At 42.6% G+C, this 26,952-nt stretch overlaps 1 protein-coding gene across 1 annotated transcript; it reads left to right on the forward strand.

Moving 5' to 3' along the window:
* The first annotated feature begins 231 nt into the window (after positions 1-231).
* On the forward strand, positions 232-16,610 carry FGB (fibrinogen beta chain). Its single transcript, XM_069242918.1, has 9 exons — positions 232-366; positions 646-666; positions 1,920-2,123; positions 3,868-4,051; positions 7,528-7,755; positions 12,853-12,966; positions 13,663-13,785; positions 15,401-15,686; positions 16,087-16,610. Exons 1-9 carry the CDS (start codon positions 292-294, stop codon positions 16,310-16,312), a joined length of 1,461 nt encoding a protein of 486 aa, XP_069099019.1. The 5' UTR covers positions 232-291; the 3' UTR covers positions 16,313-16,610.
* Positions 16,611-26,952: the final 10,342 nt, after the last annotated feature.

The following is a 26,952-nucleotide window of genomic DNA, read 5'->3' on the forward strand; positions in this document are numbered from 1 at the left end:
GATGTTAATTCTATAGTGAAATCGATGACGTCATTGACCCCGAGCACCAGATATTGCACGTTTGTGGAGTCATTGGATTGAGGCCCTTATGCTTTTCTTTACGGAAAATGACTGAGTGCAAGTATTCGACAGAGAAAGTTACTTATTAACCGAGGGATGTGGTCTTGGGTAATGCTTAGCTTATTTGTGCTTTGCCAAATCTTCCTGCCTCCTCTCCACAAATAAAAAAGCAGATAAGCTCTACCTGGTCACTGAGTTGAGGAGAGCACGGTCACACTGAGGTCTGGCGCCATGAAGCTGCCTCTTCTGCTAGTGCTGTTTGTGGTCGCACACCACAGTTACTGCGCTGACACTTCCTTCGATGAGGTAAATAGCTCACCACCACTGTCCTGATATTACTGCGGCGGGGGCCTACGGCCTCTGCAGCACAGTACTCTTTCTAGTGAGGTGAGGAGGCCGGAGCAGCAGCATTGGTAACTCCAAAGTTGTGCAGACTCCTGTTTATGCCACACTGCGCCACCTTGTGGAGGAGAGGGTCCACCGGGAGTGACCTCTGGCAGCATGTTTGGGGGCTATCTGCTCAATGTCAAGAGTCTTTCGAGGAAATCTCTGCCACTTCTCACTGTCCCTTTCTTTTCCCCACAGGAGGAAGACGAAGCTCCGTTGGTAAAGTACTTCTTATCTCAAAATTAAAGAAGAAAAATGTGCACTCGATCCAAACTCTCTTTCATTCTTTATCTTCCTTCCTCTACCTGTCTTCTCTATCTGTCTCTCCCTTTGACCTCATGTTCATGCTCTCCATTTCTTTTTTAATGTCACGCTGTCGCTACCTGTCGCCCACCCCCTTTTCCTCTGTTGTCACCTCAATCTTGCTGGAGTTCTTGTTCATTTCCGAAGGTTAGCCCCTCTGCACATGTATTTCCCCATTGCTTTCTTGCTTAAATGTTTCACTTCGCCGACATTTCTGTACCCCTCCCCACCCGCTCTTGGCGCACAGGAAGTCAGTGCCCGAGGTTGTGGTACAGGGATGCCGGTGGTTTTCTAACTGAAATGATTCGAATCCGAGACGGGTTAAGGAAGCGCTGAGTGAACCCCGTATGAAATTGTAGTGTATACGGGCTTAACCCTTGACATTGCGCTGCTAGAGGTGGACGTTCTCTTTTGTGACTTGCGTCTTTTCTTTTTCCCATAAGACGTTGGAGGCGAGGTAAGGATGTTTCCAATTTGCTCACAGTGCCTACGAGAGGAGAGAGGTGTACATGCTCGTGCTGCTTTAAGATAATTTAATTCCATATTAAAATTAAATTGTAATCCTAGGCAGATGGTAAAATCATGAAATGTTACAGCGCAGTACGACGAGGTTTCATTGGCATACGTGATAGTGTATAAGTGTTACATAGCTCTCTTCATCTGTTTCTCTTTCTCTCACACTCTCTCTGTCTCTCTGCCTCACACTTTCTCCCGTTCAATCCTTTGCCAATTCTCTTGCTCTGACTCGATAAACTTTTCTCTCTTAGCACTCTCATCTCTTCTCCTCGTTTTTCTCTCCCCATCCATCTTCTCTTTGTGCAACTCCCCCGCTTCATATTCTTCTCTCTTGTACTCTCTTTCAATTTCTATATTTATTTGTCTTTTTCTTGCTCTGCATTCCCTTCACTTTTTTCACCATCGGTCTCCCTTGATTTCTCTCTCTCTCCTTCAGTATCTGCAAATCTCTCTACATATTTAATTATCTCTTTATATATTTATGTGTCTGGATACATGCAAATGCAATTACTGTTTTGTAGGAATAGAACATTCCCATTCTGAGCTGCGTATCCTTTTGCTGTAGTAAAAGACAAATAAACTGCATGAATAAGGAAATGCCTTTTTTTGTGAGTAAAGTTTACATATTGTTGGGTTTTGTTGTCTTCCTGCAGGAAGAGGGACCAGGTGCTCGTGGTCACAGGCCAATCTCTCGCAAAAATGAGCCGCGTCCAACGGTCAGGCCAGCGCCTCCTGTGATAAGCGGCGGAGGGTACCGGAGCCGCCCAACTTCTGCCACTACATCGAGGAGTCAGCTGCAGAAGGGACCCATCGAGTATCCCGATGAGGGAGGCTGCAAGCACGCCGACGAGCAGTTGGTAAGTGCTGTACCCTCTAGCGTTCGTACTGCTCGGTTAGCTGTTTGACGCTTATCATGCGGCCCCGCCCATGCTTTGGGGTGCCCTGAAAATACCCCCTCTTCATTTCTGTTGTCTGGTGACTCTGTTAGGATGTGACCCTGCCGTGCAGGCATCCATCTTCCTCCTGTGCTGCTTCACTACTCGGCGGGTGTCCGCTTGCGCAGGGTGGTCTTAAGAACCGGGTACTACATAGGTACTGTCACCAGCCATTCACGGTAGGATGGCATGCCTCTGAGTATCCGAAGCAGAGGAGACCTTACTGAGGTTCATTCACGTTGGGCTTCTGTGTTTGATGCCTTGCCAGCCCCTGTACGTAAAAGCTCCCATTGCTTTATAGTTAGCAGCAGGGCGGCCAGGGTGTTAAGGAAATGGATGTCTATTTTTTATAAACAGGAAATGGAAGCCAGAAAGTAAGTTCAATCCAAGGTCCCAGAGATAAAGAAAGAATCCCTTTAATTTGTAATTTTAGATGAAGAAGGGAGGGAACCTGAAGCTGAAGTGAGGAGGTATCCAGTAGCTGAGTGGTCTGAGCAAGCTTGGAAAGACGTTCCTGGTGGGCCCCTTACATTCAACAGAGAAGAAGAATCAGTAATAGTCAATCACATCGAGTGGATATAGTGTTCTGCTACCTATGATCCCTTTGATGGCACAGTTCTTTGCCTAAGACAAACAAGGAGTTGCTCTCCTGAGGTCATACCTAAAAGTCCCAGGTGGGTTGGCCTCAAACTCACAAACCGTAAGCTCTAACTAAATAAGCCTCCCACCCCCACTCTCATCTATCTACGACTCTGGCTATCATAACGTAGGACGGATACTTGGCTCACTCTCCAGGGTACAGTCTACATTTCCAAATCCAGAAAACAGTATAGAAATTGCTACTTCTTGTGTCAGATGTCACCCTCGCAGGAGAAGGTGCTCGCCTTTGGGGGTCTTTAAAGTACTGGGTATTCTGACCCAGCAACATAATACCGACTCTATCAATAGGGGAGAATCTAGTTTACAGCCCTGCCAACTAAGCCCCATTTGACAGTGACAGGAATTCACATTAAAGGCATAAAGAAAAAATACCCACCAGAATATTTATTCTCCATCCCCCATTATTTCGTTGTCTCAAAACTTACCTTAACCTTGGTCCATGAAGAATCCAGCACACAAGAATTGCTAAAAGGTAGCTGACCGACTCTCTTGCTGTTTCTGTCTACTCAATGCACGACTTGTGGATGTTAGATCACCCTGAATGTTATTTCAAATTCTGTTTGATATTTCTTTATAGTGTTTTTGACATAGGGGTTCAGCTGCTCCTAAGCATTTTTAGTTTTTTTTAAGTAAGGGGTGCTGGCACATGCAGGTAGGGCCATTTATCCTGTATCATACAATTAAACCAACTGGAAATGCTAGGTTTAGAACTCATGTCTCCTGCCTCCAAAGCAGGAAAGTTACCTCTGAGGTCCAATCTTTTTTTTCCTGGTTCTTAATCACATGGGCTTGCATATGATACAATTCAACTGAGTTAAATTAAATTGTCTGCCATACCGTTTTACTGTAGGGCCTAAAATCTATGGGAACCTTCAAGTTGAAGCTCCATTGTCCAATGCTTTAATGTGCATCTGGGTGAGGTGACACCTTCCTCCATGTGTGATGTCAAAGTCCTAATATGCTGTTTTATTTTCCAATCTTGGCTACATATATATTTTTTTCTCAGGGTGTACTCTGTCCTACTGGCTGCCAGCTACGAACTCAGGTGCTGAAGCAGGAGACTAATGTGAGGAACTCCATCAGAGATCTCAAAGGCAACGTGGGGAAACTTTCCCATTCATCCAACACAATTTACAACTACGTGACTGTGCTACAAAAGACAGTGACTGACAGACAGAGGCAAATACAAGGTAGGCACAGCTGGAATAAACATTAAATGGCAGATCTCTACTGCAGTTGGAGTAGCTAGCTTTATTGGACCTGAGGTGATATAAGTTGCCCAGTTGTTTCATCCAAGACACCTGGAAAGCAGATGGAAGGAAATCCCTTCTTACACACCCCTCGCCTTCTTGTGTAAGGAAGGAGATAGCATAAAAACAACATCTACAAAGAAAATTCTTTCCAGGACCCAAAGCAGCCAGGCCAAAAATGTACTGAAAAATGTTCTAATTGCTGAAAGAGGCCACAGTCCCTGAAAATCCCATATCTTCAATTGACAAATGCAACACATTTTCTGAATTCTTCATTCCCAAATCTCCAAAATGAGACAAAGTATGGACACACAGCCAGTTAAAACTTTGAGTTGTGTAAGCAAGGGAAAACTATTAAGTGCACGCATTAGATCTAGCCCCTGAGCCCTCCATATAGCCACAGTGAACTAGGATCTAAGGACTTTCTTCGGATGGCCCCAATTATGAGCCTCCCCTTCCCTTTCGCACCCTCACGTACATTGTCACATCTTTTATGTCAGACTTTTTTTGCTGTGAGCAAACGTTTCCAAGTCGGCCCCCCTCCAAAACTTTATAGCAGTACTTGGGGGGAGCAGAAGGGTCAGTACGGAGTGCAGAAGTCGGGATTACCATATCAGGAGTACTTTTTCTGTACCTGATAATCTTCACTAAATGTGAGAATTATAAAAAAGCAAATACGTCAAGTAAAAACACAACTCCTGAATATTCAGGTGCTGTGAGCCCCTTACACTCCTGGGATTCAATGCAACTGCACCTGTTGCACTATTGATACCTACAGCCCTGAGTAGCAGACTGTGTCCCTCTGCCTATTTCTCCCCTTCCCCACCACGCATGGCCATCATTCCAGTTTTGGAGCAGATTATTGGTCCCTTTTACATTAAAATGAGCACTGGCATGTTACCCACCACTTTGTAGCAAGGGTACCCTCAACTCTAATGCTAGGAAGAAAAGTGAGCCCCCAATCCTCTTTTATAAATGAAAGCAGTCATAATTGTTATGCAGTGGGTCGCTCACTCGTGAGTCCCATTGCCATTGCACCTGTTTCAGTAATGAGATTGATTGGCTTGGGAAGTGGTGGTCTTCTCTGCCCCTTATTGAAAAAATGGGTCTTCATCTTGCCCTACTCCCCAGCCTGTCATCTCTCTGAGGCTTAAGCTAAAGTGTCTCTCCTGCTTCAATATTCCCCTCTCTTGGGCCTTTAGTCAGAGGCCCAAAGCAACACTGGCACAACAATGGTGCACTGTGCCCTAACATAAGCAGAAGAAGATAACAAAACAATACTAATTGCAGTTTAGTTGAAGCCTCACACCCTTTGGCCCCTTGACACTCCATCTGTGGCACAAATGATACCTACTTCTCTGCCCACTCTTTCCACTGGCCTATCAGTCCTAGAAATGAGGCCCAAAGCAGGTTGTTTGCCTCTTTGTGTTAAAAAAGGGAGCAAATCCCACATCTCGCCGCCTGTTGCTTTGGACATGTTCCCTGTGCAGCAATGGTAACCTGGGCCCTAATGCTAACAAGGAAAAAAAGGGTTCTCACCCACCATTTTGCTAGTAACACAGCCAAAATTGGGGTACACTGCCACAGTTCCACTGCACCTGGTGCACTAATGGTAGTGATGACAATTTTAGCAAAATTGCCACCTTCCTCGGGGGATCTCCCTGAGAGAGCTGTGTCTGTCCATTTATAAAGGAAAAAATTAGTCCACACATAGCACCCTTTCCTCTGGGCCATCTCCTTAAGGCTATCCATGGACAGAGAACTAAAGAAGAAACAGACCTCCTCACCAGGGTAATTGCAATCTGAAAGAAATGTAAATGTTTGCCATTGTCTAATCACCAAATGTAAAGACTCTTTAGAACAGAGTACAGGCTTTAATTGATAAAGTCACTATTCTTTTTGAGAGGTGATCTAAGGGTGTTAAGTTTTGGAAAGCTTCATCTTAATTGACCTTTAAAAATGTTTGCACTAGGTATAGTATAATTCTCTATTTCTTAAAGATATTCTTTGAAAGCACTTATTTTTATCTTAAATGCTAAATCGTTTTGTGGTAGCCTATCTTATACTCAGGGGCACTGGAACTATGCAGTTTTGTGACTGCAGCATTTTCCACATAATTATGGGTTTGCTGCATTTGCCACATAATCCACCATCTGCTGCAAGATATTAGGAAACAATGTGCTCTGACACGCTTGCAACTATCTCTCAGCTAACAGAATTTTGGAAATGGCATTTCGAAAAGCTCTCCTAGCCCACGAGAACTGATCTGCACTATAGAAAACCATGTAAATAGATGAATAGAAATCCTTTGCAGCCAGATACTATGTCAGTCCAATATGACTCTCTGACAAGGAACAAGATGAAAGTAACTATAAGGAAGGCCACTGGGATTATGCAGCAGGGTTTACTAAATTATGTGACACAAAGTGGCACATTTTCTAATAGTATAACCTCATTATTTTGACATTTTTATACATTTTAGGACTGTTTAGGCAAATATCTCCCCTCATTAGTACCACTCTGACACTCAAAGGCAGCAATAAGCAACAAAAAGATGACCAGTGAACCTTGGCGGAGGGCTTCAACTACACAGCAACACATGTTGCTACTTGTTTGAGGTAGAAAATAATGTTTTTATTAAAATCTGCAAATTATGCACCATACAATAGATTATGTGGCAAATGCAGCAAATCTGTAATTATGTGGAAAACTCCGCAGCACCAAAAGTGTGTAATTCCAGAGGCACTGACTATAAGGAACTGATACTATGAGAGTGAATCAGTCCGAATAAGTGACTGACCTCACATAATTTCCCAGCACACTGTATCGCTCTAATCAACTCTGACGGCTCCTGAATGTAGTATGGTGTTCATTTACATTCTTGAGGGGCCCAATCATAGTTTGCCATGACACAGGTGAACACAAATGAAGCCTTAAAGCAGCCACCATCAAGTATATTGAAAAAACATTTCTGTTTACCCACTCATGTCTAACTTAAAATCACCAACATAGGCATCCCAAGATTGTATATTTTTTTTAATTATGTCTGCTTGGGTTTGAGGCATGTTGTGACATTATTCACTGGCCTTAGTAGGACAGATTAAGGCCACACTGTCTAATGTGTAAAAATCTGTAAACCTAGTGTAGTTAATTCCCAGCTGATCATCACCAATTGCAACCCCTTACCACAGATAGCATCCAGGCACTGTAGTAGAACATACATCCACATTGTCTTCTAATCTTCTAGATTCAGTGCTTTGTGCTCTCAAGAACAGGCACCATCAATACCACATCCCTTCAACCTGATTTGACTTAGAACCACTAGATGAGGGCCAACTGCACTGAGAATGTCACTCTAATTACGTGTTCAGTACCTCCAACATGGTTTACAGTAATACTTATTTCTGTTCTTGTAGAAAATGCCAACGTTGCTTCAGAATATACGTCAGAACTGGATCAGCAGTATGCCTTCATCCAAAAAAATGTGGACACCAACATCCCGTCCAGTATCAGAGTTCTGCGTTCCATCCTGGAAAACCTGCGCGCCAAGATCCAGAAACTTGAGAGCGCAATATCGACTCAGTCGGAATACTGCCACACCCCATGCACTTCCTCTTGTTTCATCCCAGTAGTGTCCGGCAGAGGTACATCTTTCTGCATTCTGTGCTTTATACAAAATGTTTTCTCAAAAATCACACCGGAGTGGTGCCTCTATAGTCTAGCTGTGCAATCTCACATTAAGGTGCATATGTATTTTACAGTTTTAGCTTGGAAAATTGGAACAAGTTAATCTTTGATAATGACATTTCTCAACAAAGTGACCCATGGGAGGTAACGCTTAAAGGCCTCCAGTGTGCACATGCACTACGAATACATATTCTTTTGTTACACAAGTTATCATGTTCCGAAGATTGACAATAGCAGCCCTGATGGGATTTGAACTTTGGATCTTGAGGGTGCGCTAAAATTGCTTCAGAAGGTGCATTAAAACAGTAAGTTGTTTCAAAGGTTGAAGTGAATCTTCCACCAAAAGATTCCAGAGTGCATGTTACGCAGTTTGACAAGAATCACCCTAAGTCAGGTGCGTGAACACATAATATTCATATTTAATATCGAGTGTCAACAGAGCTGATACCAGATTAATTTATCAAAAGATAACTCTACTCAACAGCATGGAACGTTTAGTGATTCATAATTTTATACAAAGTCATTGCTTCCTTGATTTCCTGACATTTCAGTTCTGATTGGTTCCACTGAATAATTAATGTTTGCAAAGATCCCTGTGTCATCACTTTGCAGCTCACCAATCTAGTCAACATTTGCCAATGCCCTTGACCTTGTAGGACCCCCATTTCAATCTAGCTCAATTTATGTTAGCACTCATAAAATAATACTCAACATGAATTCCAGATGTTACTTCTAGATCTCGCAGGGAGGAAAATGCTGTCAGTGATCCAACATTAACTTGGCATTGCATAAGAGAAAAACATAGGAAAGGTAGAAGTGAACAGTGTCTGAGATATAGGTGAGCTTCAAATTGTTCAGGATACTCTGGACAGTCCCTCTTGTCTGGTTATCAAAATCAAGGTAATACTGTAAGGAGAAACCACCATATATATGTGAACATCAGAAAACCACAAATCATATGTGTAATAATGAATGACCCCAGCCACCAACGTCTTACCATCTCTCCTTAGAGAAAAGATCTGATGAGTTCATAGGACCAACAGGGATCAGTCTATCCGTCCACAAAAAGGATGAATGCTCTAGTGTTGAATGAAGAAACATACAATAACTGGTCGAGAGTAAATAACTTGGGAAAATCGTTCATAAAATATCTCTAGGTGAGCCCAACCCCTTAGAGAACCCAGGAGATGCTCACCCTATTTCTCTGATACATGGTGCTTGTCCCTGTATTACTTAATTTATCTCAAACCATATTTTACTGATGCTTCTTGAGCTGTTGGGTATCATCGAGCCATTGGCTGTCATTGGGTTACTAAATGGTAGGCTTAAGGTAGTATTGCCATATTTTCTGGGCATACAATGGAAATAGCTAAATCAGGCTCCTCTGATGATCCCTGTACAGTTAGTTTTTTTAAAGCCTTCGGGATGCAAATGTACCAATGTTGAATGACATTATCTCGCAAATTGACTTACCTCATGTGTATTAAAGAGGTAAGTCGCAATTTGCAACCCATTAAGTTTTACAGCCATCACAAGGATGGTGGGCTGCTGGGCTCAGTGGACCAGCATGTCTGTGATTGCTTTTTAATAAAGCATTTTTTTTTTAATGCAGCCAGCTTTCCTTTAAGAAAAACGGGCTGCATTTAAAAAGAAAAAATGAAACTTTGTAGTTTCATTGTTTGCATTCTCAAAGGGGAAGGGGTCCCTTGAGGTTCTTTTGAAAAGTATAAAATATTCTTCAAATGGCAAATGGATTCAAAGCAAGTAGAGGGATAGGAACTGCACTTACGCTAGCAGTAGAGGAGGTCTGAGCAACCACCGACCATGGAGATTCAGCATCCTGTTTATTACTTGACCTGTACACTGCCTTCAGTATGATTGATCATGGTATCTTGCTATCACATTTACAACGCATCGTAATTCAGGGTCCAGTGTAGTCCTGGTTTATCTCGCTTCCTAAAATCGTTCTCAAGCACCAATATTACCCTTTTTTCCATCAGATCTCATGTGGGGCTTATAGGGCTCCTCATTTTCTCCCCTATTACTTAACATCTATGTTCCACTTCCGACCTCTTATAAAATGTTATGGCTGCTCAATTATTACGTAAGCTTATTTTTCACCTTAATCAAAATTATACAAATCTAGCAGACATTTACCTCAATATCATTTAGCTGTGCTGGACTGAGGGGCATATTTATACTCTGTTTGCGCCGAATGCAATCGGCGCAAACCCTGCCCCATATTTATACTTTGACGTCCGACCCCGCGGGCGTCAAAGTTCCACCATGTGCGTCATTTTTTGGAAGGGGGAACCAGCCTTGCGTTAATTATATGCAAGGTAGGCGTTCCCTTCCAAAAAATGACTTTCAGGCCTGTGCCCCATATTTATACTCTGACGTCATTTTGACGTACAGGAGGGGGCAGGCCTTAAAAAACGGCGCCCAGCCTGATGGGCGACGTTTTTTAACGCCTGGGTCAGGGCAGGCGTTAAGGGACCTGTGGGCTCTGAAGGAGCCCAGAGGTGCCCTCCCACGCCCCCAGGGACACCCCCTGCCACCCTTGCCCACCCCAGGAGGTCACCCAAGGATGGAGGGACCCATCCCAGGGAAGTTGAGGTAAGTTGGGGTAAGTATTTTTTTTCGTTTTTTTGGGTGGCATAGGGGGGCCTGATTTGGGCCCCCCTACATGCCACTATGCCCAATGACCATGCCCAGGGGACATAAGTCCCCTGGGCATGGCCATTGGGCAAGGGGGCATGACTCCTGTCTTTGCTAAGACAGGAGTCATGTCAATGGAGGTTGGGCGTAAAAAAAAAATGGCGCAAATCGGGTTGAGGCCTGAATTTTGCCTCAGACCTGACTTGCCCCATTTTTTGACGCCCAACCTCCATTTTCCCCTACGCCGGTGCTGCCTGCTGTGAGTCATTTTTTTTTACGCACACCAGTCCGCAGCGCCGGCTAACGTCATTCAATAAATAAGGCGCCCACATGGCGCTTTGGAATGGCGTTAGCCGGCGGTAAAAATTTTGATGCACAACTGCGTTGGCGCAGTTATGCGTCAAAAAGTATAAATATGGGCCTGAATGTCTCTTCATTTCCTTCAGTTAAATACCAACAAAGCAGGACTGCTGTTGATTGGAAAAAATCCAGTGAGATGGTCCATCATAGTTTCGTCTTCACATCTGGGCCCTCCGGTCACCCAAGCTGAGGTGATCAAACACTTGAGGTGGTTAAAACACTTGGGCCCTCATTCTGACCTTGGCGGGCGGCGGAGGCCGACCGCCAAAGTCCCGCCGTCAAGTTACCGTTCCGCGGTCGAAAGACCGCGGCGGTAATTCTGACTTTCCCGCTGGGCTGGCTGGCGGTCTCCTTCAGACCGCCAGCCAGCCCAGCGGGAAAGAGGCTTCCACGATGAAGCCGGCTCGGAATCGAGCCGGCGGAGTGGAAGCTGTGCGACGGGTGCAGTTGCACCCGTCGCGTATTTCACTGTCTGCGCAGCAGACAGTGAAATACTTGTAGGGGCCCTCTTACGGGGGCCCCTGCAATGCCCATGCCAGTGGCATGGGCACTGCAGGGGCCCCCAGGGGCCCCGCGACCCCCCCTACCGCCATCCGGATCTCGGCGGTCCGACCGCCGGGATCTGGATGGCGGTAGGGGGGGTCGGAATCCCCGCGGCGGTGCAGCAAGCTGCGCCGCCGCGGAGGATTCAATGGGGCCGCGGTACACTGGCGGGACCCCGCCAGTGGTGCCGGTCCGACCGCGGCTTTACCGCCGCGGTCGGAATCCCCATTGGAGCACCGCCGGCTTGTCGGCGGTGCTCCCGCGGTCCTCCGCCCTGGCGGTCAAAGACCGCCAGGGTCAGAATGAGGGCCTTGATGTTACTGTCGACTCACAGTTATCTATGGCAACACACATAACATCAGCTGGAACCAACAGCTTCTATCAATTCTCACCTTTGAAAAAAAGCTCATAAGTGTTTATCTGATAAAGCTTACCAAGTATTTGCCTCATGTGTCTTGGCTATATTAGAGTATTGCAATATTTCCCATATTGGCCATGCAACAAGTTCAAAACTGCAATCAGAGTTGCTTGTAAGCTGGAAAGAAAAAAACATTAAACAAGTGCTCGAATCAGTCCTCACTGGCTGCCAGTGGAAACTGAGAATCTCCTTTAAACCTCTCTGCCTGATGCATTAAAAAAATGTATGGACTACACCCCCCCCCCCCCCCCCACCTCTGGCTTAACGTTTCCAGGTTTATTCTCCTAAGAGGAATTTTTCATCTGGTCACACCACCTTTTCTGTGTCCCAATGGTAGGTAAGTCAAGGATGGGTGGGAGATGCTTGGCTGCATGTGGACCTAAATTGTGGAATGCTCTGTCAATCTTTCTTAAGTCCATAATGCCACATCTCTGCTTTGGGAAAGGTTTGGAAAGATTTTAAAAACATTCTGCTAAACATGCTGTGGCCTTTATTCGATTTCTGTTTAAGAGTTGTGCTAACACCAAGATGTCCTTCTAAGGTGAACAGTTGCAGTATTCATTAATTCATTCAGTTGTGTAAATGCAACGGTATCCAACTAAAAATAAGACCAATGGACACAAAAAAAGACCTATTTCTCTTGACTTAAAAAAAAAAAATCCTGACTTTGGAACTTCTGATCCCTGGTAAACCAAATGAGCATGCAAGCGTACTGGCTGCATGAACAGAGACTCATATGCCGCATCTTCCATGTTTATTATTCCCAATCCCTTTTTCTTAACCTATGGTCATTTTACAGAGAGAATAAAAAGACTATTTGCAGGTTCTATGTGGTGCTACTATTGGTTCATCCAGTACTGTGTTGCATACCTAAGGCCAGCACCACAAAGTCAACACAGAGCATCTGGACATGTGAACAAACCTCTTGCACCATAATGTCTATTTTGTTTTTACTTGAATCCCCTTTGGGTACGCCTAATATTTTACTCATGCATTAGGCAGAACCTACAACCCCACCCTAAAATTGTGCAACAGCTCACTTTAACCCAATGTGCTATACTCCTCTTTTCTGCAGAATGTGAAGAGATCTTCAGGAAAGGAGGTGACACCTCTGAGATGTACATTATCCAGCCTGATGACTTCTTCAAGCCCTACAGAGTCTACTGCGACATGACCTCACACAATGGAGGTGGGTAAAAGAGCAGCCAGTGGGATCCTGCTATGCTTCCCTGACTGGCTCTGGCAACTGATTAACTGTAGGGGAAGGCACCTAAAATGATGGTTATCCTGAGGAAGCATTTTGTCCTTGGCAAGGTAACAGGGATAGTTAAAAGTACTTCATGGTTTGGGATTGTTCTTTCCTGCATATGATAACATATGTATCACTTAATAAAAAAACATTGCGCCTGATATGTCTAACGTTTGTACCCATTCTCGGTCTACGGGGAAACACCATGATAAATGATACCTAAGGACCATTGTTGCTAATTGAAATAATATCGAGATCTACGGATTCATGTAATTAAGAGGTCTGTCTAAGGATTTTCATATTACTGGGAGTATGAGGGTGATGTAGATGTATATTTTTAGGATTTTGGTGGATAAACTGATGAGAGTTATTTACTGTCAACTTTGAAGTTCTCTAGTCCATTTTGAATGTCTGTTAGTTTTCTTTCTCTTACTGCATTCTTGTTGAAGTAAAACTGTATTTTTAAGTTTTTTGCCGCTAGTTTTACACCTGTTTCATGAATGAATGGATGACTTGAGTCTACGAAGCATGATATTTGGATAAGCCTGAGTGGGCCTTTAAGCTGTATAAAGAGCAGTTTTCTGAGGGATGTGCAGGTTGAGATCTTTCTTACTGTTTGTTGTACTTTCATTCCAGGCTGGACCGTGATCCAGAATCGCCAGGACGGCAGCGTAGATTTTGGAAGGCGGTGGGATCTTTACAAGAGTGGGTTTGGCAACATCGCTGCGGATGGAGGCAAAGGCTTCTGTGACATGCCAGGTAACATGCGGATCCTGAGGTGACTTGCAAGTGCTACTATATTCTATCTTTTAGTCACATTATAGGGCGTGACTCGATAGAAGAGTTTCCGAGCCCTGCTTCTTCTCAATAACCCTCATCAGTCATTATTTAATTAAAAAAATATCCATCTATGGAAGACAGGTAAGCTAACTTTGAAAGAGGATGTGATGGAATAGCAAGAGCGACCACAGACTTCACTTTGGAACTGGACACATTATATACACGTAGCCAGTGCTTTAAATGGGCCGGTACTCTCCGGTACTGAGTACCGGCACTTTTTTATTTTGAGAGGGAGAGTACCGGCTTATCTCAAGAAAAACGTAATACTTTTAATTGGAGAGTACCGGCACTTCTCGGAAACAAGCAGGTACTCTATTACAGAGTACCTGCACTTCTATTTTTCCATTTAAAGCACTGCACGTAGCCATTATGTGTATGTGTGTTTTGGCTGCTCCTGCACACAAACACTGAATTTGAAGCTTTATTCCACATACGGGGATTTCAGTGCACACTGTGTGGTGTACTGTGATAATAAATACCATTGTGTGTACTGTGCAGTTTTATCTCAATGTACAGATTTAAGTTTTCCTATTTATGACCTTTAGGAGAACGATTCGCAGTGCTTAAATGTTGCAGGTGGTGGGGGCTGTCACTCATGTTTTTGGAACAGGTCTATTTTTCATTGTGAAACTTTGACCCAGCGCAAAAGAGAGAAGGACAAACAAGGGAGAAATTAAAACAAAAGGGATAAGTGCAAGGGGGAAAACCAGAGATGAAACAGAGCCTGCGAGAGTAAGATAAAAAGACAGGAAGTATGGGGTGGTGGAGAAAGAGGCATGAGGGTGAGTAAACTCTAAGCAGTATTCATGCTCAGCAGTCATGGATTTTGGCAGGGCAGCTGTGTCTTCCTATTTAATTTTCTAACTACTGTTTTGTCTAACTACTTTGTATTTAATGTGTCTAACTACAAAAAGTGCCACATTGAAGTTGTGTGAAACCTGTTAGTATTCAAAAAAATCCTCTATGAAGGTCATATTTGAGAAGGGAACTGACTGAAACATAACCATTTTGGTATGCAGGTTTGATTCTAGGAGACAGGCGGATTGGCGTAGCTATTTACATATATTACCTGTAGTATTGTTTGCTGCACCAAAATAAAATAAGCTTCCGGACTGCATTTATTGAGGCTTAGGTTTGTGTTTTTCAGCCACCTCCTTAAGGTCCTGCCTCCTCCAAGAGGCCTTCTTGTAGTAATTTTTTGGGACTCTCCCAGGGTTGGTTCTTGATGAAGTTAACCACTCTGAAGCTTCCAAAATAGTGTCATGTGAATACTGATATGAAATTAAATATCTACAGTTATAAGGACTGTTTTTTATTTTGCTTGGTTCATGATATGGAGTGAATCTTGCGTTGAAGCCTACATAATACTCGATGTGCAAATTACATTATTTCGGCGACATTTATATGTTTGAAATGCATTGAAATTAAATCATCCGAAGCAATTTAGAGAATAATAGATCAGAGAAAACCAGAGTTATAATCAAGGGAAGCACCATCCCAATCCGTTGCCTAATGAATGTGTGTTCATTCACAGGTGAATTCTGGCTTGGCAATGAAAAAATCAGCCAGCTCTCCAAACTTGGGCCAACAGAAATCATGTTTGAAATGGAGGATTGGGACGGCAATGGCGCCTATTCTCGTTACACAGGATTCACCGTACAGAACGAGGCTAACAAGTACCAACTCTCTGTGAGTGGCTTCAAAGGTACGGCCGGCAACGCTCTCCTGGAAGGCGCGCAACAGCTACAAGGCGAGAACCGAACCATGACCATACACAACGGCATGTTCTTCAGCACGTCAGACAGAGACAACGATGGATGGTATGTAGTGCTCTAACCTTAACCAATTAATCGATTTAATACAAGGAGCAGCCAGTGCTCATTAAGCAGCCAGGTAGGAGTGTGGCTGTGTTTCTGCCATTTGGTGAAATAAAGAATGCACGCTGAACTATTTGGCCGTGGTACGAGGCTTTACTATTATATATATATATATACACACACACACACCCACACACACACACACACACTTTCTCTCTCTTCTCTCTCTCGGTACGGTATAACAGGAACCAATATTAAAAGCTATGCTATGTTATGCTTTGTTATGCAGTGCATGAACACATATGCATACACACGTGCATATACATATAATGGAGACTTGCAAATGCAGTGGCAGGAAGGTGAACACAATATGATTCCTAAATTTCAATGTTTTCATTTTCAGGCAACACGCAGATCCCAACAAACAGTGTTCTCGGGAAGATGGTGGTGGCTGGTGGTACAATAGATGTCACGCAGTCAATCCAAATGGCAGGTATTACTGGGGTGGCCCGTACAGCTACGACATGACGAAGCACGGCACTGATGACGGTGTTGTCTGGATGAACTGGAAAGGGTCGTGGTACTCCATGAAGAAGATGAGCATGAAGATACGGCCATTCTTCCAGTAATAATATGAACGTTCCACATAAAAACAGATCAGCACACACAAAAACTTCACGCTCATGCCAGCAGTTGCATCTCAACAAAATCTCTTCCATGCCAAGTTGCAACTCACTCACAGATCGTCAATGCCATGATCTATTGCAAGAAAAGTGACCTTCGGTCTTAGAACTGTAAACTCTTCTAAAGTGAGACTGTCTGGAAACAGTATAAGAAACCACCCCCGCAATGGTTTTTCCTGCGTGGGTTGACAAGATGAAGAGATCTTGAATAAAAACAACATGATTTAAACTGTGATCAATCAAATCGTTTACAATTTGAATTTTGTTCTAGGAGGTTGTCTTTATAATTGGCCTGCATGATTGTTCAAAATCTGACTTAAAGAATGAATAGTCAAAGTCTCTTCAGTTTTTCATTTCTTTATGGTTCACAATATGTCACCGGGTAAAGAAATCCTTAGCTGTGGGTGTGCAAGAAACTCTCCTTCAGTGAAATTTGGTATCAATGAACTGCATAAATGTCCTTTCTTGTGAGGTACAAACCCTCTTGGCCATTTGTGTCCTATCTGGAAAACCTGACATTACTCCAATTTTAACATTCACTGTGATGATAGTTCTTAGTAACTTTAAACTTTATGTAGCCCCTGGCTACCAAAACATGTATTTTCTCCAAGCATCACACTTGCACTTGAACTAACACACCCTGGAATTCATTAGTCAAGAGCAAAGGCTAACCTCTGACGTCTACAAAGACGTGTTCTGGCCACTCCATGATGTCATTTTATTTTTCATTGAAAGTTTGTTACCTTTGGAAACAAAAACAAATGAATAACCTTCCTTATAATGCACAACCAAGAACATTATTATTAAGAAGTCACACCTCTGTAAGTTGATGTGAGATTTTTTAAACAACAGCAGGACTTCACGCTCACAACTCGTTAGGTCTGCTTCCACCCTCGTAACTGCCTCAACCTAGAATCCAGCACTATCAACATTCCAATGTTACATCATAGTCCAGAATGCTCGAGCCACATTTCTGCTCAGAGTAAGATGGTACACAATCTAACTTATCTTCCTCCCCATATATTTGAAAACAACATAACTAACAAGAGTTAACTAAAGGTATACATAGTTATAATGACGAGACTAAAACACACTAAAAGCCTTTATACTTATATAAGCACTACATTAATTCAACATGACCATTAATTCTGCATTATTATCAAATTACATCAATTAATAAAATAATCCTCAAACTTCCTTGGCCCTACTGATAGATCATGTAGACGACTACATTTGGGCTCATTGTTCTCTGTGTTATTAGCATTTCCATTTTTTCCATGTCCAAGAGATTTGGATGTAATAATCTTATCCTTATACCACCATTTTCCATCTTCCAGTTTTACAACACTATTTTTTACTTGCACTATTTTTCTCCTTTCTGAAAATCTGGATTGTTCTTTGGATACCATTCTTTGACATTTGACCCTTTCATCAACTTTGAATCGCTGGTTTCTCACCATTTTGAGCATATTCTCTCCTCCTTATTACATCTTCAATTTTTCTTCCTAGAAATTTCAAATTATCCCATTTATTCTCTTATCAATTTAGAAGTAGGGAACAGTTTTCCTAATTCGGACTTACAATTTACTCCGCTTGCCTTGGACAATTGTATGTTATTTTTTAAAACCCTATTAAACCTCTCCACAAGACCATTACTTCTTGGATGATACAAAGATGTTTTAGTATGTTTGATGCCCTTGAAAGCTAAGATCTTCCCAAATTGTTCTGATGTGAATTGACTACCCTTGTCCGTAAGAATTTCACCAGGGATACCTTCTCTTTCAAAAACATGGTCTAACCATTTTATTATATTAGTGGAATTTGGCACCTTCACAAACTTAAGCTCTGGCCAACGACTGTAATAATCTATAAGAACTACGCCATATTCTGGAGTCCCTCCCGCAATATTCATGGGTCCAATAACATCAACTGCTACTTTATCTCAGGCTTTCTCGGGAACTTTGACAGCTTTAATAGGACTCAGAACAGTTACTTGAGACTTGTCACTTATGGCACAATTCATACATTCCCTAACATAATGTTCTACACTTTTGTCTAGACCAGGCCACCAGAAACTATCTCTTATCCTTCTCTTCATGGCATGCATCCCTACATGACCTTCATGGGCCAAGTTCAATACTTTATTTCTCATAGCCTGAGGCACCACTAAGAATTTTGAACGGTATAACAAATCATTCAATGTAGACAGTTCATCAAAAGTATGCTTATACCTTTTACCCTGATCATCCCTAAAATCCCATTTGTACCAACCTAGTGATACACCTTGCATATGTATTTTATACTGTTGATCCGCTTCACATGCTTCTCTCCACTCTCGCTCTGAGATAGAACCCTCTAAATGATACACTATAGAACACACAACTACATCACTTAATTCATTCTTGTCTTCATCACCTTCACTGGAATCATTACTCAACAGCCTTGATAAACAGTCTGCTAGTACATTTTTCTTTCCTGGAACATATTCAACCTTGAAAATATGTTCACAAAGCCTGTATTGCCACTTAGCATTTCTAGGAGTTGCTTTCTCAGCACCTTTTGTTGTAAACAAATGTACTAGGGGTTTATGATCTGTTCTCACAGTAAATCGTGTGCCCCATATATATTCCTTGAAATGTGTTATACCCCACCAACAGGCTAAGGCTTCCCGTTCAATTACCAAATGGGTAGATTCTGCCCCTCTTAAACTCCTCGAAGTAATTGCCACAACTTCAGCTTTCCCATCCCTTTTCTGCATTAATACCACACCTAATCCTTTCTGACTAGCATCAGTCATGATAATAGTATAATCTTTGGTGTTAAAAGGTATCAAGGGAATGGATTGAGCTATTTTTTTATACCAACAAATTCCTGTTCACATAGTTCATTCCACATAAATCTAGAATTTTTTTCAATCGATTTCTCATGTTAAAAGATTTTTCTGAACAATTCGGTACAAATTGTGTGTAGAACTCAATTAAATCCATAAAGGATCGTAACTGATCTTTATCTCCAGGACAAGCAAACTCTTTTATAGCTTTGACCAGATAGGTATTCGGTTTAATAACCTCTTTGGATATTTTGAAACCTAAATAGTCTATGGATGTTACACCAATCTGATATTTTTTTGGACTTTTTTTTAACAAATCCAAAACTGCGCTTAATTTTTCAGCATGCTGAATCAAATCCTTTCCATAGATCAAAATGTCATACTGAAACGTTTTCACCCCTTGAATGCCTTTGAACATTTTGTCGACGGTTCTTTGAAATACCGCTGAGGCAGATGCCAGCCCAAAAGGCATGTGCTTAAATTGGAATAAGCCTTCAGGAGTGATGAATGCTGTGTAATGTCTTGAACTGGGGTGTAAATTGATTTGGTGATACGCTGACGTCATATAAAGTAAACTAAAGACTTTGCTACCTTTGATGGACGTTAACATTTCTGATGTATTGGGTAAAGGGTGTTGATCCACCCATATCTGCTCATTGAAGTCTCATAAGTCCACACACATGCGTAAGGACCCATTGGCTTTCCGAGCCAATACTATTGGTTTAACCCAATCAGAAGACTCAATAGGCTCAGTCACATCACACTTGCACAAATTATCTAATTCTTTTTTGAGATCTTCTCTCAAGGTTAACAGCACCCTTCGTACTTTGTGTATCTTAGGTTGAGTGTTTTCTCTTACTTTTATCTCATGTGCGAATGCCTTGAATAAACCTAAATTATAATTGAACACTTCTGGGTATAGCTCTTCCCACTTATTAGATTTTATGGTGGACACTTGAACATATTCCTGTTTTAAAATGACTTGATCTGGATTATTTGGATCCAATAACAAATCTAAAGTTCCTTGGTCATGCCAACCTAAAAGACATGCTTCATCTTTGGCTACATACACAGTTCCCCGTATAACCGTACTTTTGAATTTCAGTACAGCGTCAAATTCTCCTAAAACTTCAATAGGTTTTCATCCATATCCCACAGGGTGTAATTTGGAATGACTCAATGATGTTCTGCAGTTCATGAATAACTCATTCCATTTTGTTTCACTTAAGAAAGTGAATGGCGATCCTGAATCTGCCATGACCCTTACTTCAACTCCATTTATGGCAATTTGACAGAATGGTCTTTTAGCTCCTTGTACAACCATCTCGTATACTGGAAACTTTGATTCTCTGATGACTAGTACATCTTCCCCCTCACTAGATGATGGTTCACCATGCTGGTCAATACTATTTACTTTGCTCAAATTTAATTTACCTGATAATCTACAAACTCTAGCGAAGTGTCCTTTTTAAAAACATTTAGCACATGTTTTGTCAATGGCTGGACATATCTTGGCATTGCCTAAATGTGATGTGCTAGCACACCTGTAGCATTCCAACGATTTACTAGAACACTCTCTGTCCGGTTTACTGATAGCATTCCGCTTCTGTTGAAATTTACTCTTCAGAAACTTTTAATTTTTATTCTTAACAGTTAATACACCCTGAAGTTGAGATTGTATTGTGTTCTCTGTCAGAGCAATTTGTTCCATGTAGGACATGGTACTTTCTATTCTCGTGGCAATCTCTAAGGCCTTTTGTAAAGTTAAATTGTGTGCAGATAATAATGCTTCTTGAACTTTCTTATTGTTGGTCTTTTCTACCAATTGATCTCTTATCATTTCTTCTTCAAAATCTTTGTATTCACAGGATACCGCTAGCATTCTTAAAGCACCTACATAACTTGATGCAAATTCACCATCAATTTGCACTCTTCTGTAAAACTTGTGTCTTTCTAAAGTGAAATTTTTACATTTTTTAAATCAAATATCTAAGGATTTCATTGCAGTCTCGTACTCATCTTCACTTCCATCACCTTCACCTTCTATTACTAACACTAGTTCTTTGGGTATATATTTTAGCATTTTGCGTCCTTCAATGCCTAAACAGTGTCTAAGAAAAGCAAATGTCCTTTTATGTGTGAAATTGTCCCCTTCTAGTGCATCTTAATAAGCTTCAAATGCTTCCTTCCATTGTTCCCAGTCAGAGTCTGGAGAAGATTGATTAGGGACAAATACAGATGGTAGTGCTATAGATTGTTGCATTGTAAGAATATAAGGAATATAATAAGAGCTAAAAATTGATAACTTGGTAGGTGTAGTAAATTAACAATTCCTTCTTACTAGTCAAATGTGAATATATATATATATATATTCAAAAAGATTGTATGTGAGTTGACAATTTATTGTAGTATGTTCATATATATGCAAACCATGGGTGTTATTTACACCATAAATGCACTTGCACTGTGATGATTCAGCTTACACGATGTGCGTTTCACCGATGACGCACTCCTGAAGATGCTGTTTACATTACCAAAACATTAAGGTCGTTGGTGTGCATATCACCATGAACGCACACTTCCAGCTTAAAAGGTGTGCGTATTACCGATGACGTACTCCTGGAAATACAGTTTGTAAACGTAACTTGTGTCCCCAAAATGTTAAGATTGTTGGTGTGTGTATCACCATGAACGCACCATAATCATTGGTTATTTCTCAATTAAAGATGGCGCTGTTGGCCGTGCGTCATGCATGAGCGCACCGTAACACGCCAATGACTTCCCAATCAAAGATGGCGCTGTGCGTCGTAGTGACTCAGAGTCATGAGCATTCAGGACAATGTCAGTTGCTTTGGAGGGGCGCGCGCACAGTGTGTCAGAAGTTTTGATGGTGCGCGTGCAGAGCGTGTGAAAAATCTGCCCCCCCACTGTACCTTAAGGAAATTGAACGGATCAAATCCAAATGTTGCTCTGCAAATACCAGGAAATAAAATGCCGTCTGCAGAACTGCAGTGCAGCACTAGAGATGCCGATCGGAATACCATGCAACTAGTCAGTTCCAGGAACACACATGGATGATGTCCTGCTGCCTCCCTCGTTGCCACTATTAAGAAGTCACACCTCGGTAAGTTGATGTGAGATTTATTAAACAACAGCAGCACTTCACACGCTCACGACTCGCTAGGTCTGCTTCCACCCTCATAACTGCCTCAACCTAGAATCCAGCACCATCAACATTCCAATGTTACATCATAGTCCAAAATGCTCGAGCCACATTTCTGCTCAGAGTAAAATGGTACACAACCTAACAATTATCAACGTGTACAATAACAATAATCCATATTTCAGCCCGCTGGCTGCCTGCTTTTAGCACCACAAAAGGATGATGGACGGAGTGTTGAAACTTTTCAAATACTCACCCCCAGTCACAGATTCGGGTTTTAATCCATCGATCATCGAACTATCTCTCCCATAGCACCCTTGAGTCTACTCACCATTGTCTTTGCCAGGATCTTGAAGTCCACATTAAGGAGAGAGATGGGACGCCAGTTTTGAGGTCACATCTCTCCCCATTATTATGTTTATACAGGAGCGCGATTAGCGCGATTATTCCTTCCCTTGATGTGTGGGGCATGACTCCCTCATGTTCCATCTCCTCATACAGCTCCAGAAGGTCTGGTCCCACTAGGTCCCACAGTGAAGTGTAGAATTCAATTGGTAGACCGTCACTACCTGGTGTCTTTCCTGACTTGAAGGATTTAACTGCAAGGTGCAGCTCCTCCAGAGTGAGGGGTGCGTTCAGGACTTCCCTTGCTGGTGCGGAAACCTTTCTTGGGATACCTGACAAAAACATTCCTGCCTGATACCCATCTGACCTCTTCTCTAAGTAGAGGTCCCATTAGAAGTCTATTGCAGCCTTCCTAATGTCTTCCTTGGTGTCACACAAAGTTCCCTCCCTGGTGCGCAGTTGAACCAGAGGGGTGTGCGTGGAGTGGATTTTCTTAAAGAAGAAGGAGTTGCATGCATTTCACCTCCTTTTCCAGGTTCTCCACCTTGGAACGGAAGATGACCATCCTGGGACCAGTTTCAGGGTATCAGCCAGGCTAGCTTGAATCCAGTGGCACAGAGAGCAAGGGGCCCACGTCTGGGCATACACTTCCCACTTAGGGCAACTTTAGCAACACAAAAGGATGATGTACGGAGTGTTGAAACATTTCAAACACTCGCCCCCAGTCACAGATCTGGGTTTAATCCATCATTCTTTTGCTCACCATGCCACCCCAGTTTGGACCCAGCCATATGCAAATCATGGGGGCTGGACTTCTCCCATTGGCAGCAGGGTCAAGACTCATTTGCATATGGCTAGGTCCGAACTGGGGTACAAATAACAATGGATTAAACCCAGATCTGTGACTGTGACGTTTTTCTTTTACTTTTTGGCTGTTAATCTTACACTGTGGGGGAGTGTTCCAGAGCATCCACCTCGGGCAAGTCCCTCCTATCCTCCAATTTCCTCTGGAACATAAAACCAACCGCAAAGGGGGGCTTTTCCAGGGCCAGCTAACCCTCCTTTATCTTAGCTCCCATGCTTGGCTTGGAATGAGAGCTTTAATTTCCTTGGTTTGGGGCCTTAGCTGGAGAAGACCAGCTCTGGTGGTGCTCTGGAGCTGCTTAAAAGGGAGTGCTCTGCTGATTAGTGACTGCAGGCATGATGTTGGTATGAGCATGATCCCATGAGCCTGCATTTAAATAAAGCAAATATGCAACTTAAGAGTTTATTAAGACAAACTGAATACATTGGAAACAATAAGAAACAGGCAGAAAAACAAACACATAACACTGAGAGGGCAGCTCTGAGCCCACACAAGACTATAACTGGCATTGCCTCTTTAAGGGGGCCCTTGAAACGGCCCCCTCTCCATAACTCGATGAAATGCGAGACGTTGTTGCTTTCCCGGTGCCAGACTTTATCGGCTTAGGGCTGTGTGTTTGTGAGATGGCATGCAGGGAAAAAACTCTTTAAGGGAAGAAGACACTTTTGCTAAAGAAGCCTTTTGTCCTGAGAAGTAACACGCTTCTATCGTAGCAACATTTGTTGGCAGCAGAGTTGGTTAAACGCTCTGTTTTCTTATGTTCGAACGTATGTTTATTTAACTGCCACTAAACGCTGTGCAGCGATAGTTAAGTGTAATCGATGTGATAGATTACTTGGTTGCACTTTGAAGCACACTATAGCGGGGACAATATTTGTGCTACAATAGTTAAAAGAACAGAGGATGCAAATGTATTTTTTCTTTGACTTAATGGGGGAAGATAAAAAGGCAGAGCCGTGGAGTTGTTTTTTTTGTGTTGCTTTTTTTGTAAAACAGTTTAGCCTTGTTGATAGTGTTACCGCAAAAAGTATTCCATTACTGCCGAGGTAATGCCCTATCAGCAGTAGCAAGTCCGCTACTGCTTTACCGGTGCTATTGCAGCAGCAGCCATGATTTTACCACCGCACTTTTGGCAGTGGAAGGGGTACGGCAGCTGTGTTGCCATCTTATCCCATCACCTCACTGGCGGTTCATACTAGCAGAGGTGGGCCCATTGCAGGGCACCTTTCCGTCGAATGGCTCACAGCAGCAGTTAGTTGAACAGGTCAGAACTCGTGATCTCTTGACTACTGACCAACAAATAGAGGGAGTCCGAGTGACTGAGTAATCCAGGATCTTTACGTCCATTTAGGTATTGGGCAATGAGTGCCGTTTACCGTATCTACTTTAAGTTCATAGCACCGGCATTACCAGATCACGTAAAACAATTTTAAGAACTAAACTACAGTTTATGCAATAGCAGGCATGTCCACGCTCAACAGGAAAAACACAAGTTTTAAATGAAACTGAGTGGATTTTGGGATCAAGCACCTCATGGTTCATCAGGACAAATACCACCAAGTAAGTACTGTGGTTGTGATTGCTGCGACTGTATAATAAACACGAGGTTGTAACGAGGGTTCAAAGCAATAACCGACAAGAACTTCAAAAACTCACAAGGTTAATGTGCTTTTGGGAAGGCCTCCCGTCGAGGCAGAAAACGCTGATTGCAGACAAGCTCACATGTGAGTAATTACAGTTTGCTCTTGTGCCAATTTTCCCAGGGGTTACCACTACTGATATTACCACTACTGTGATTCCCACTACTGTGATTACTACCACTGAGATTACCACTGCAGGGAGTACCACTGCTGAATTACCACTACTGTGATTATTACCTCTGAGAGTATCACTGCAGGGATTACCACTGCTGAGATTAGCACTACTGTGATTACTAACTCTGAGATTATCACTCCTGATATTACCACTACTGTGATTACCACCTCTGAGATTACTACTGCAAGGATTACAACTACTGTGATTACCACTACTGTGATTTACCACTACTGTGATTACTACCTCTGAGATTACCACTGCAGGGATTACCACTGTTGAGATTACCAATTCTGAGATTACCACTACATTGAGGAAAATAGATTCAGGAGTAAGTGTACTGATCCTATGCTAACCTACACCTTAAAATGAAACCTTACTTTATAACTCCCACCACACTATCTTTATGGCCATACAGTACCTTCTCCTTAACCCAGTGGTTATATTGTGCCGTGTGCTGCCACTGGGCCCACCAGTACATATTTTGGAGGACCATGACTCTTCAACTCTGTCCCATGATGGTCCTATTGGTCTTTACAATCCATGGGCCTGCCCTGGCCATTGGTCCCAGGCATAGACATGACTGTAGCATTCTCAAGTGGCAGGGACACCAAGCGCTTCATTTTCCTACATCCATTCTTATGTTAAACCATTCTATGCCCAGGCAAAGACACACTTTCATTTTCATAAAATAATATTTTGTACCCTGTAACAAGTCCAGCATTTCAGGATTTTTATTGAGTATTTCCCTGTTCTTTGTCCATGTACACAGGCATGCGATCAGTTTTAGGTGGACCAGTCACTTTGATATTTTAGTAGATGATGCTTTGTTTCACTCTTTGCTTTTTATTTAGGTAGAACACAAAAAATGTGTTCCCATGACATCGACCCTGTTACATGGATATTTGCACTTTTGCGGTGTGACAGGTAGGTAATATGCAGATTGCTCTAGGTTCTTGTAAGGCTACTCAAAACAGAACACTACACTGTTTATGGTGAAAAGATAGCTAATTGTTTGTTTTATTTTTTTTTGTATAGGAGACTGTAAGGGATTCAGTAAGTCTGTTCAGAGGCAAGATTCCTGTGGGTTTTTTGTATGACCCCTCTTCTTGTTCATTTGTCCCCTTTAATGTTTTCTTCTCTTCTTCTTTTCACAGGGGAGCTGCAGTGGCACCACAGAATCGTCCCACAAAGCCAGATGGCGAGAGAAAAGGAGAAAAATACCAAGCCTCTAAAAGGTAAGTGGCTGGTTTGTTCTATGTTATTTTCTCTTCTAGTTTCCGCTCCACTTTTTCTTCTTTTTTCTTTTTTTTTCTTTAGTCAATCAATCAATCAATCAGTCGCATTTATAAAGCGCGCTACTCACCCGTAAGGGTCTCAAGGCGCTGTGGGGGGGGGGGTTCAATGCTCGAAGAGCCAGGTCTTGAGCTGCCGTCTGAAGTGAAGGTGGTCTTGTATGGCGCGAAGGTGGCTGGGAAGGGAGTTCCAGGTCTTCGCTGCTAGGTAAGAGAAGGACCTGCCTCCGGCAGTGGCTTTGCGAATGCGTGGTACGGCTGCCAGGGCTTGTCCGG

Source organism: Pleurodeles waltl, chromosome 1_2 (genome assembly GCF_031143425.1).
Source record: "Pleurodeles waltl isolate 20211129_DDA chromosome 1_2, aPleWal1.hap1.20221129, whole genome shotgun sequence".
NCBI lineage: Eukaryota > Metazoa > Chordata > Amphibia > Caudata > Salamandridae > Pleurodeles > Pleurodeles waltl.